The 12,966-nt window shown below is 35.8% G+C and overlaps 1 protein-coding gene across 1 annotated transcript; it reads right to left on the reverse strand.

Moving 5' to 3' along the window:
- Window positions 1-3,286: 3,286 nt before the first annotated feature.
- Window positions 3,287-8,417, reverse strand: LOC120329960 (scaffold protein ILK-like). The gene has a single exon (XM_078118497.1). The coding sequence runs from the start codon at window positions 6,370-6,372 to the stop codon at window positions 5,029-5,031; it is 1,344 nt and encodes a 447-aa protein (XP_077974623.1). The 5' UTR covers window positions 6,373-8,417; the 3' UTR covers window positions 3,287-5,028.
- Window positions 8,418-12,966: the final 4,549 nt, after the last annotated feature.

Consider the following 12,966-nt stretch of genomic DNA (forward strand, 5'->3'; position numbering starts at 1 on the left):
ATAGACACTTGGTAAGTTTAGTGGTTTTAGAGCAGGGGTGTGCACCATTTTATGCCAGGAGGACGTATAACCAACTTCAGGCATCTATCAGGCCCCGCAACAAATTTAGTTTTTCCATGTACACAACTAATTGAACAATGAGGGATTATTATGTCACAATATAATGTAAATAAGCGTTATGAAAACCTGCAGCATAAGTACATTCGCAATAACCAGAGCGCTGCGGGAAAAGAATGTGGCTATCGCTTAGCTTCACGGTAATAAAGGGATCGGGCAAAAGATTTAACGTAGCGACAGGAATAAGATAACATTATGTATATTTACTAGGGCTGGGAATTTCACGGAAAACACGTTAACCGAACGTAATAATTTTAGATTGTTACGTCATAACGGTTGCAAAGCAATTTCGGGTGATCTTATCCCGTGTAACGTAATTTCTGTTGCTATGCGTATTCAATAATGTTGCAAAGAAACAATTGAAAATTTGTTACACCCGGTATAGCTCAAATTATTCACGAATGGGGATAGTTTCGTGATCTCTCTGCTGCAAGAGATATGCAGCGTGCTTCGGGCATACGGTAGTATTTTAATAAAACCCGAATTCTTCATTATTAAATGTCATTTATATGACAAATTTCCAATTTTCGACGTCCAAATTCTACTCTGAGATATTATAAAGAAAAACAGCATCAACTGCGCAGTTGTGGAATGACATTGCAATAAAATCGTGAACAATATATATATTTCGACCGAAAACTGATTCTGAATTTATCATTGTCAAATTTTTATAATCAGCAATCTTGGTACTTCAATTATTTTCACATTTATTGGGTCCTTACTAATACAGTTAGTGATATTCTTTTGAGTTAAACGACACAGGAGATAAATTTGCGATGACGTAATCATTTTTGAAGAAATTGTACATAATAAAGCTGATTTGTACCAGAGGTGTCAGTTAACGGATGATTTAAATCGTAACCGAACTAGGCTTGCACGTAATCGACCAAAATCAAACCCGTAATTACGGCAAAATCGCTTACGTAATTACGTGATTTTAATAGTTTAACTTACATTGGCACTCGCCGATTTCTCTAGTCATAAAAGTATGGGACCAAGATGACACGTGTTACAAGCATTGCGGTACATTTAAATTACTCGAATAAGCTGATACTTTGCGAACAAAATGAAACAGACAAATAACTATACCAATCATAAACAACAAAATGAAACCGACAAATTGCCAAGCGAACAAGCAACATTAAAATCGTAATCGGAAATTCCCAAGCAACAGCTTTTGCAAAGGTCGTCGACTCGACGCGATTACGCGTTGTTAAAAGAGTCCACCCACGGCAAGTACGGAAATTTAAAATGTCTTTCTGTATTAATTTAACTTGCGGTTGCGTCGACAAAATAAAAGCATCAACACTCTCAAATACCACGACAATCTGCGGGCATAAAATCTGTGAAAAAGTGCTCGATTATATATATAAATATTATATTGTTTTGATCCGTATTTTTGCTATTCTGCGAATTTGAAAAAAATTGAGATGTACTCGTAACACTGACATATTGTTAGTAACAATGCGATCATTTTTAAGATAAAAACTTTCGAAAAATTCGTAAATCTGCTGTAAAATCTCACGGAGTAAAATTTTTTTTTTAAATGAAATTGGATTGAATATAGATACTTTATATTTATTATCTTATATATCATCAGACCCGGGAAAAAGTCGCCTTGCCAACCTTGTATAATGTTAACACGAAAATTTTCGACCCCCATTCAAAATAGCTTGCTTTATTAATTAAATCGTCTTCAATTTAACTTGCGGTTGCGTCGACAAAATAAAGTCATCAACACTCTCAAATACCACGGCAATCTGCGGGCATAAAATCTGTGGAAAAGAGCTCGACTATATATATATATATTGTTTTGATTCGTATTTTTGCTATTCTGCGAATTTGAAAAAAATTGAGATGTACTTGTAACACTGACATATTGTTACACATCGCGATCATTTTTAAAATAAAAAACTTTCGAAAAATTCGTTAATCTGCTGTAAAATCTCACGGAGTAAAATTTATTTTGTTACAATAAAATTTGATTGAATATACTTTATATTTATTATCTTATATATATATCATCAAAACCCGGGAAAAAGTCGAGTTGCCAACCTTGTATAATGTTAACACGAAAATTTTCGACCGCCATTCAAAATAGGAGAGGATAGGATTTACATATTTATCCAGTGAAGAGGAAAGCCGATAAGACGGGTATTCATATGGCGAACCACGGCCTCTCGTCCGGTTACCATTCCACGTCGGGTATGGGATAAGTTAGTTATTTGTTTCCGGAAGCATGGACTTGATGGTGGATGAAGCCGTAACCGACCAGCGATTACGTGAACCACCCTACGGCGGCGAGGAGTCCAGCAACCCTTCCCCACCTGGGATTCGAACCTGCGAACCCACGCAGAGTAATCAGAGGTGCGGTGGCGAGCGTATTCCTGACGCTTAGCATTATGGATAAAAAGGAAAATCCAGCGCACAATTCACCGTTTCCGTTTTAGTGACGATATGTTTCTAAACGCCGACCCAAGATGATGTGCGCCGCAGGCACACGAAATTTTGCGATTTTCAATGCCTAGAAAAGCGTTTTTAGACTGTCGCGGACCTCAACAAAACTTATATTGTTCACGGTTTTAATTTCGGTATTTTAAATCGTCGCTTTTCAATCGAAACATTTGCGTCGCCGGTTTACTCCTTCATTTGTCTTTAGCATCCCTCCGCCGATGAACATATAATAACTCTCGCCAGATTCATAATTCTGTGCGAGTACATAAATAAAATAGTTATCATCGATATGTGGTATAAATTTGTGATTTGGAGAGAATAAACACAAACGTAAAGACGTTTACGGCCTAAATACACGTCACGCTGATGAAAACAATCGCGATTTTGACAACATGCAATTGCACACGTCAATCGCGACTTTTTCAGTTTCAAGAAGTTTCAAAAGGGGGTTGGGGTTTCGACCCAGAGAACCCCCCTGGCTGCGCCATTGCTGTCAATATCAGTTTGTAAAAAAGTTTTATATTGATTTCCCTCCCTCTTCTTAAATTATTATTTTTTTGTTCAACTGAAATAAGAACTACGAGTTTAACGTCAATTTTCACAGACTCCACTGCTCGGGCCAATGACATTATATCACACTAGGAGTTTAGCCTCACCCTTTAGCTGTAGAATACTAGCCTCTTGAATATGCAGCTGTATTTCAAGAACATTGGGATAATGTTTAGTTTGCTTGTATTAGAATTTATGCAATTAGGCAATATAATATCTGTGTAAGGAGACATTAGGCTTCCATCATCTGGTGTAGTGAAGAGTTGTAAATTAGCATTCAAGATTATTTTTATATTATACAAAAAATATATAAATAACAAAGATTTTAAGCTATTATAAAGGTAGCCCATGTCACTCTAAATTTTACTGAAGTCATATCAAGTTTATGGTTCTGGGACCACAGACACACCAAACAGCATGAAATAAATGACATCTTGATTAAGTACCTGTATGTTTATCATTACATGATCTGTTTTGCAAAAAGTCATAGATGAAAAATTGTGCTTGCAATTTGACACAATTTTCCTGCTGCAAAAATGGCAACTTTCAGAGTAATTTTTATCACATGAACCCCCAAAAAACCCACCAAATTCTATGAATATCTCTAGGCCTAGAGAAAGCATTAAAATAGAACAAATTTAAATTTCAAAAGGTGTTGTCGATGTTTCCTAGTGTGTCATAATTTGAGTCAACAATTCAGAAAGTGATACCTCTATTATTAAAGAATGATCTACCTAAACGTTAGCAGCCGATAAGTATAGAAAGTGATAAAAATAGGATTAGTGAAAAGACTTTATACAAATTAGCTATATTTTATGTACTTTTAAATTAAAGTGAAAATTCATGGAACAACCAAAAAAAATGAATAATAAACATGCACAAAAATAGTAAAATTATAGTAAAAAAGATGGGACATGCTGTTATGAAACAACAGTTAATTTCGTTACAAACATCCAAGTAAATGCTATTCTTACACCTAAACAGACACTAATGTGTTTCACTGTTACTGTAAAAGAAGGAGATGTATGATTTACCAAAACTGGTTACCGTCATTACTATTATGCACAATCTCAATTTCATCATACTAAAAGCAGAACTTGATCTATTTTTAATATGTCCAAAGTATGGAATATAAAAATTAAAAAACTGTTGTTTTATTAGGTTATGATCGTAAGTCAAATTAAGCATATCAATGTCAATTGTTTGATAAATATTTCTCAACTCATAACATTACGAAGTAAGAATGTTGGCATATTTCATGTTAAATGGAAAAGTAAGAAATATACTTTTATATAGTATGTCCCCATAATATATGAAAACCACATCTTCTAGTGTTACCAGGTTGATGGGAAGAGACTCTTGAGAAGTTGGAATAAATCAGGAGTACTCTTCAAAAATGGCATTGAACGTTATTAGAATGGGATCGACCTAAAGAGTGTTAAGCTTAACGCTCTTTAAAAAACAGTAAAATGATGGTTAATTCAATGTGAAATCTAATAATGCACAACCAAATATGGCACTGAGTGTGGGCTGATTATATAATAATGTTCTTTATTATATTGCATGTTACCTAATATAGAATTCGAACTCGGCTATAGAAGCGGTTATATATTCCGAATTGCACAGGAAATATTTGCGAACACTTTTTGAATTCTATTAGTTTTTACTACTCTATCAATAATGGGTATTCGTTAATTACAATACCGCAGCTTATTAGTCATGTACTATATTCTTTCTTTAGCTTGCCAGTCTTAAGATTGCTGGCAAGAACGGCAATATTACGTTGAGGCTTTCCGATTAACATAGATGAGTTGATAATGTATTCTGTCTGCAATATATTTGCTACAGATCGCTTCTTTGCAGCAACATTCATGAGCGCATATAAAAATTTGGTCAGCTATAATAACATCAAACGACCATTTTCTGCAAGATGGGTAAAATCATGTCAAATTTGGGCCGCTTCGCAGGGTCTTCATTCATACAAATCCTCATTAATTTCATTAGGTGTGGTGAAACCCCAGGTGGTATAGATACTCTCATTCCCTCAAGTGCAATCCTCATGCCGCACTCCATATTTGCCAAATCAGAAAATGGTACTTCCCTCGTAGCCATTTCCCAAAGCAGAATGCTAAAACTCCACATATCTGCTGATTTACGATTAATTTCATTTGATTTCTTTTGAAGAGCCTCTGGTGCCATCCAAGCGGGATTGTATAGTTTTCCTGGAGGTTGGAATGAAAATCCTGCATCACCCATGTTCACTTTGCATGTCATTCCTTCATCTATCATGATATGTTTGCTGTTGATCAACAAGCGGTCAATCATTGGTTCAAGTGAATGTAAAAATTGCATTCCAGACGCAATATCTATTGCAAAACGTAATGCAATCGATTGATCTACTGTTGTTGTTGATTCATGTAAGACATGGTACAGGGATCCATAACTCGCATATGGGCTGATAGTTGCCAGATTCTTGCTGTTAACAATCCCCATTACTGGCAGAACGTTGGGATTCGAAAAAATTCGTAAACGTAGATATTCTTCATGGAAAGCCCTTGATATTCTTGATGTTATATTTTTGACTGCAAGAATTTTTGCTAATATTTCTGTCTGTCCCCATCGTCCTTTCCATGTTTCTCCAGAATGTGATGATGCAATTTTACCTTTTAGATTTAATTGTCGCAAATCGACATTTTCATGGTTCATAGTTCCATTTTTAGCCCTTGTGCGGGTTGTTCCTTTCCATACATTCTCCGAAAAGGGAATTTTCGTTTTCAAATCCTGGCCTTTTGAACGAGCAAGCTCTGCTAGTCTTCGAGCTAATTCTGGCCTGGCTCTAGCAAGCGGTGTTTCTCCCTTTTTGTTACACATGCTCACAAGAGCACCACAAGACACTAGTTCATCTGCAGAAGCTGGGTGGTTGTTAAAACAGGCATAATGTAAAGGTGTGTTACCATGTTCATTCAAGGCATTCACCTCAGCCTTTTCTCGAATAAGTTTGTGGATAACATCAAGACGTCCCATTTGAGCAGCATTGTGGAGGGGCGTGTCATCACCCATGTTTGCAGAATTTACTCTTGCCCCTCTGGACAATAGCATTTCTACAATGGTATTATGGCCATATCTGGATGCCCAATGCAATGGACTAAATAAATGATCATCTCCTTGATTTAAATCATTTTCAGTGTTATCCAGCCAAACTTTGACTGCCATGAGGTTACCATCACGACATGCCGAAAATATATCATTCATTTTTGTTTTGAAATAAATTAAACTTTTTTGCTGCAATTAGTTCAATGATAATTTTTATTAGGTTATATCATTCTAATGAAAAGATGAAATTACATGATGGAATAAGTTGCTTGGAAGAAAAGCACAATCACAAATTCTGAGAAATTAGTAAAAATGACTTATCAATATGCTATACGGATTAACATCATATCCAGAGAAAACATTGCAAATTACTGTGGCAAGACAGTAAGAGAATAACAACACTGCATAAACAGGTGATACTGTATGAGTAAACAATCAAAAATCAACTCAGTTAACGCAGTTTCAATCTGCCTGTATATCAGATATTCGCACAACGTTCAGTGATTTGGGAGAGTACGAGTTAGCAAAATAACCCCACTGACAAATACTACTGGGCTGTGAATTCCAGCTTAGAATTATTCTTATAAACATTCAGCATTTGAATTAATCTTCAATCTTTTTGTTCATAATTACACAGACATAAAGTAGACCTCAAAATTCGAAAAAGGGTTATCGCTATATACATCAGTACAGATATAGCCTACCGCAGTGTCTAATGCTTGATATGAGAACAAGAGAGAGTTTTCATATAAACAACATCAATGATAAGAATCTGTTACTTAGTTAAATTACTGAATTGTAGGGATAAAGGAAGAAATAAGTGGATAAAAACTTCAGAGGCAGAGAAAGTTGAAATTATTGCTGTAATGAGGCCATGTGATTGTGAACCCAATCCATACCAACACACATTCAGCATCAAAAAGAATATTGTTATAATACTGTAATAGAACAAGTTGAGTTTGTTTTTTCCAACAAGTACAGAAGTGAAAAAATCAGTCTTACACAAATTACAGAATTAAGAGATAAAACTGATTCTGTGATGTTTAATTCATACCAGTCTGCCAGTAGACTCCAGTCTGTCAGTAATTAGGCCAGGGTGGTCCAAGGTTGTCGACCTCGCGGGCCACAATATTGCTAAAAACATGTAAACAGTGCAATACAAAACAAACACATTTATTGTCAAATACATTGCTCATTAATTGACATTTTTTTAGGCTAAAGCATGCAAAAACCACAAGAAAACTCACAAAAATCTTACTATATCTACATTTAGTGGGAGATTTCAAACTTTTCATAACGCAGAAAGTGTCATAAGGAAAACTGCCGTATTAAATTGTCACCGACACAACTTGCGGACATATCAAGCAAGCATTGTGGTATTTTCCCTCCCACACCCAGTCAAAAATATGTTTGAATTGGTCAGCTTTATTTTTAAACTCATGTTTAGGCTACAAAATAACTTACAAGTAACTGCAGATTGATTGGTTACCAAATTTTACCAAATTTGAGATACAGGAGGGTAGGCTACTAAATTTTCTGACATATAGGCAGCATTTTTAGTAATACTGTTTAGGTTGGTTACAAAAAAAACTGGCGGGAATTGTATTGTTCAGCCATAACCTGGGCTAATAGATTCCTCATTCGATTTTCAGTTTTCTATGATGCCTATTTTGTTAGCATATATTCCCGACCAAAAAGATGAAAAGCCAGAAAAGACGAAACAACACCAAATGCGATTTTCCGTTTACTCTCGCACAAATGCAGAATTGCGATGCGGGCCACATGTGGCCCGGGGGGGGGGGGGGGGGGGCCTGGATTTGGACCACCCCGTCTCAGGCCATTTTGCAGTTAAACGGGTTTTTCTGTTGTATGGAATAAATATCCAATACAGGCATGAAATACAACAACGTATGTACCGGTACCGCTTCACGTATTTAAATACGGTAGTCTACTATGCCGATGGTACCAAACCTGTGAACAGTTACCGTACCGGTACCGTAGACTGTTCTCCACTTCTTGTCTGCTCGTGGTTATTTTCCCCATATGAACTTCAGCACTGTAATACCTGAAATGGTGAATAACAATATGCAAGCCTGAAATAACATCATGGCTTGTTATATCTATCTTTCAGTATTTCCTATTAGGTACCGGTATAGGCTAGACGTCTATTACCGGTACCAAGTTTTCAACGAAAAACGCGCATTCCCAAAGTAGAAACTCAGTTACACCCAAATTTGGCAATGGCGCCGCACTGCCTTTTAGTGGATGGATATAGAATTTCTCATTCCCATAAGCCATAAGCCGACTTCCACCTAGGGTTGGGATTCCGGAACCAGTTTTTTAAATCCCGGTATCGGGATTTTTTTGGATTAAGTAAAAGATTGAAACAACTTGCATGACAATAAAATCACGTATTTATTTCATGTAATTGTGGATCATATATTAATATTCTAGTTCCAAGTATGCATAAATACTTATAAATGATAGTAGCCCATTTGTTAATTAATTTAATAACCTTTATATATTGTGAAAAAGTGATTAACTGCAATAATAATTGCATATTTAATTGTTCATATTCAACTGTGGGTCATATATTAACTACTATTCTATTTCAAAAGTATGTATTAATACTTAAGAATGTTGGTAGCCACTTTTAATTCAATAACCTTTTTATATCGTGAACTAATTAAGGTGTCAAACGAGAGTATCGGTCGGAGACCAAAGACTTATCGATCAAAACTGTGGTTTCGATTCATGACTCTATAGTGACACCGTGTGTCCAAACACCAATTAATTAATAACTCCCTAATTATACGACATAACTCTACCAAAATCAATAGCCATCTGGTCCTTGAAATGATGAACGCACAAGCAAAATTGGATTGGGTGGAGATTAAACCCCGCTTTCTTGAGATATCGCTTGCATCTAACAGACAGACAAACAGACAAAGATCGATAAACAAGATCGACAAGTAATGATATTTTTTACATCATGCACTCGGTCTATTACTGAATCTGTGATAATATTATTTTTCGTCCTTGGTATTCATTTTTGATCCCGGTCTGTGTCCAATAACAAAAAATATGCTTTTCGTGAAAATTTTTCCATTGGACATGTCCGGCTTCAACCAACACATGACCTCTCTAAATCCTAAATTGCCCTTAGTAACTTCCATAATACCATTAAATTGCCGACTCGTTTCCTTTCTCCTCGTATTTATTTTTTATATATTTATATTTAATCTCATTTGTATCCACCTATGATGAACTTATATATAGCACACACACAAGGGTCGGGAGCCTAGATGACTTTAATCGGTCTTGCACATCGACCCGCACAAAGCAATAATCAATTACTGTGGAATATTTTCGTTATTGTATTATGTTTATATTAGCACACCTATCATAAAACACGACTATTTTCTACCCATAAAGAGTGCGATAGTCGAACACGAATAAATGGATTAATAGTTACCGATATTAGAACTGTTTTTTTTACATTGTAAACGAGAGCTTCTTCGAAGCACCTCTCATTATTGTAAATGTTGCGCGGCCGCACGGGTAATACGTGGTCTTCAAACCGACGCTGATCACGCGCTTCGGTTTTACTCGCACTTCCACGTTACGCTTACGCCCTTATTATTCTCACATTAATTAATTCTCACTTTATCAAACAACTTAATTCATTTTTGTTACAATTCAATATGTTTCTCCCATTGCCAAAATCATTCAATAGTGTTATTGTCGGCGGTTGCGAGAGAAATGAAAGTGGAAACAAACTGTATTTCATTACAACAATTACCGTAATTATTATCCATAAAAAACACTAAATAGGTTTAAAGTAGTTATAAACAATTTTCACAGCTGGACGTATCTTTTCACGTTATGAATTTCGTGCAAGGCCCGAGCATAATTTGGCAAAGATCATAGCATTTACTATGTCGAAACGCTTCGAGCTTTCCGACCGCCGAAACTTTCCGAAAATGATAACCGTTTTGTGTTCGAGATATGGAATAATCGTCGATTCCACCACGCTTTCGTGAAGTAATGCAGTTTACTAAATATAAGGTTTTATTAAATTTCATTGCATCAGTGTTTGGACTACCACGCGTTTCGCCAGATTACTGACGTGATTACAGATCGCAAGGGTGGTCAAAAATCACAATAGTATATTTTCATCGAATCTAATCATTTTAACGAATTGTGGTTGAATTCGGGATTTTATTCCGATTTTGAAATTTTGGGTCGGCTTTGATCTTTCTTGTCATCGTTCATAAATTACCTGTCCCAATTTTAAGCTAAAAACCCTATCATTTCTGACGCCGGAATGCAGATATTCATAAAGACGATATAGTTGACCTTTTTTATTTTACTTTGTGTGGCTGTCCTATTTTCGTATTAAATAGTGAATAAAAACTCTGCAAAGTCAATGCGTGAATCCTGAATGCTAATTTGAGTTCAAATTATGATTAAATACGTCGGCAATAATGACAATTCTACTAGTCAAATAATAATTCCTAATAAATTTCGCACAATAATTCCACTTCCACTCAAACTGTAAGCGTGGATGGCTTTTTTTTAAATAAGTATTTAAATAAAATGGTATAACCTACCATTTGCGAGAATATCTATATGTGGATAACAAAGCCTTAAAATTCCGGGATTTTTAGGAAATAAATGCGGGATCGGGATTGAAAAAAAACAGTCCAAATCCCGGGGTCCCAACCCTACTCCCCCCCTCACTGGTTGGAAAAGGTAAACTACTGACTGACTAGGCTATCTGAACTTTTCCCCTGATCTACTGCGGTATTTTGTTTTAGATGAATAAACTGATTGATCATCAATTATGTGAAATTAAATGTGGCTATGAATCATATTTTCACGTTATCATGCCAGACTTTCCTATTAGAAAAAGAAGTTCGATTATTCTTATTATTTCTTTATTTAAATTAAATTTTAAATAGGTTTCATTTATTGAAAGAGAAATGATACTTATGTATTGTGTTCTGGTATAGCCTACAAGTGACTTGACAAATCAACAAATTCTGCCTCCGTATCTCTCTCTATTACTGACAGATAACGCATCGAGCTGGGGCTTAAGAATACGACGTCATTCACTCCGATGATTATCCTGTGTAGGTAAAAGGGTTTGAAACCCATAGCCTATGGATGATTATGTTCGAAAGGATCAATCCACGAGATAAATATGAAAATCATCATAACAAATGATACATATTATTTTACTGTGCTAACAATGCGAAGAAAGAAGCCTGTATATTTTGAAAAAAGCAATGCTCAAATGCATGGCCACGGAAACCAAAATGAAGTGATAAGGGTATGCAATTTGTCACAGTGAACAATCGGTGCCGTAACCTTCACGACTTCGCCTTGGTTATATGTACGATTTGACCAGAGCACCAAAACCGGCACAAAGTGCGCAATTTTTAATTTGATGACGTCATTGAACACAGTAATGAATATTTTCCAGCATCGACCTGTTAGTATGGTTATAAACATTGGCTCGAAAATTTCAAATCAATGGCTACTGCAGTTTATGGGAAAAGCGATTTTTGCGCAACATGAAGAAACACTAACAAGATGAACAACAATAACATAACAACAAAACGATTGGATTTCGTGTTTCAACCATGAGAATCGAACTTGAAACAAACTATAACGAAAATTATATATACTTCCACAAAAAATAGCCAAGACTCGTCTCCCAATTATCCGGAGCATGGACCGGAATATGTATCTGGAACTTAAATATTAGCATCAAATATTTAGCGTACATGTTTGGTTCTGGCTTTTGATATAATACAGGTGTCCAAAAAGTTTCGCCCGATTGTAGGATAGGATTTACATATTTATCCCGGGGGAGAGGAAAGCCGATAAGACGGCTTATCCATATGGCGAACAACAGCCTCTCGTCCGGTTACCATTCCAAGTCGGGTATGGGATTAGTTTTTACTGTATTGTTTGTTTTCGGAAGCATGGACTTGGTGGTGGAGGAAGCGAGGAGTCCAGCAATCCTCTCGCACATAACCATCCCTGCGTGGGATTCGAACCTGCGAACCCACGCAGAGTAATTAGAGGTGCGGTGGCGAGCGTATTCCTAACGCTTAGCCCGTTGAGCCACACCTGTTGTAAAGTCTTTATTATTGTAAAGTCTTTATTATCAAATATATATTTTTTTATTTTAAAAAAGATTTATAGTCGACCGGTTTCTTATTGGATGTTATAGATGTTGAATGTTGTAGTCCTAATTAGTCATACAAAAAAAATTATTCAAATTTGCAATTGGTAATGCTATGAAATCGGGCAAAACTTTTTGGACACCCTGTATATCAATCTTGATGAATGGTTCTCAGAATTTCGTGAACAGTCGAAATAACTCCAGTAATTTCGTTTTCACTTCAGTGACGGGCACCTTTTGTGGCCAGACAGATAGATAATTTATTTCCAAACTGCGCCACGACACAAAAATGACAATACAAGTCATAAAAAGAAAGATAAAGTCACACATGAAAGACCTTTTTCTAGGTATTCTGTTATGTTTGCTGCGAATCACGCAGTAAAATAAATTATCTTGATGATTTTCGGATAAAAATCTCAAAAAAAAAAAGAGTTATATATTGAATAAATTTCTGGGCCTCGAAATTGACGCAAAAACAGACAGTATGTAAGTAGATAGTTTCTTAAGAGTGAAAAGCACAGTTTCTAATCTAAATTGGTCGCTTCACGTTTGTTCTA

Source organism: Styela clava, chromosome 12, assembly GCF_964204865.1.
Source record: "Styela clava chromosome 12, kaStyClav1.hap1.2, whole genome shotgun sequence".
Lineage (NCBI taxonomy): Eukaryota > Metazoa > Chordata > Ascidiacea > Stolidobranchia > Styelidae > Styela > Styela clava.

Bases quoted from the DNA above. Each gene is read 5' to 3' on its own strand.
- LOC120329960 (XM_078118497.1), bottom strand. From the start codon at position 6,372: ATGAATGATATATTTTCGGCATGTCGTGATGGTAACCTCATGGCAGTC.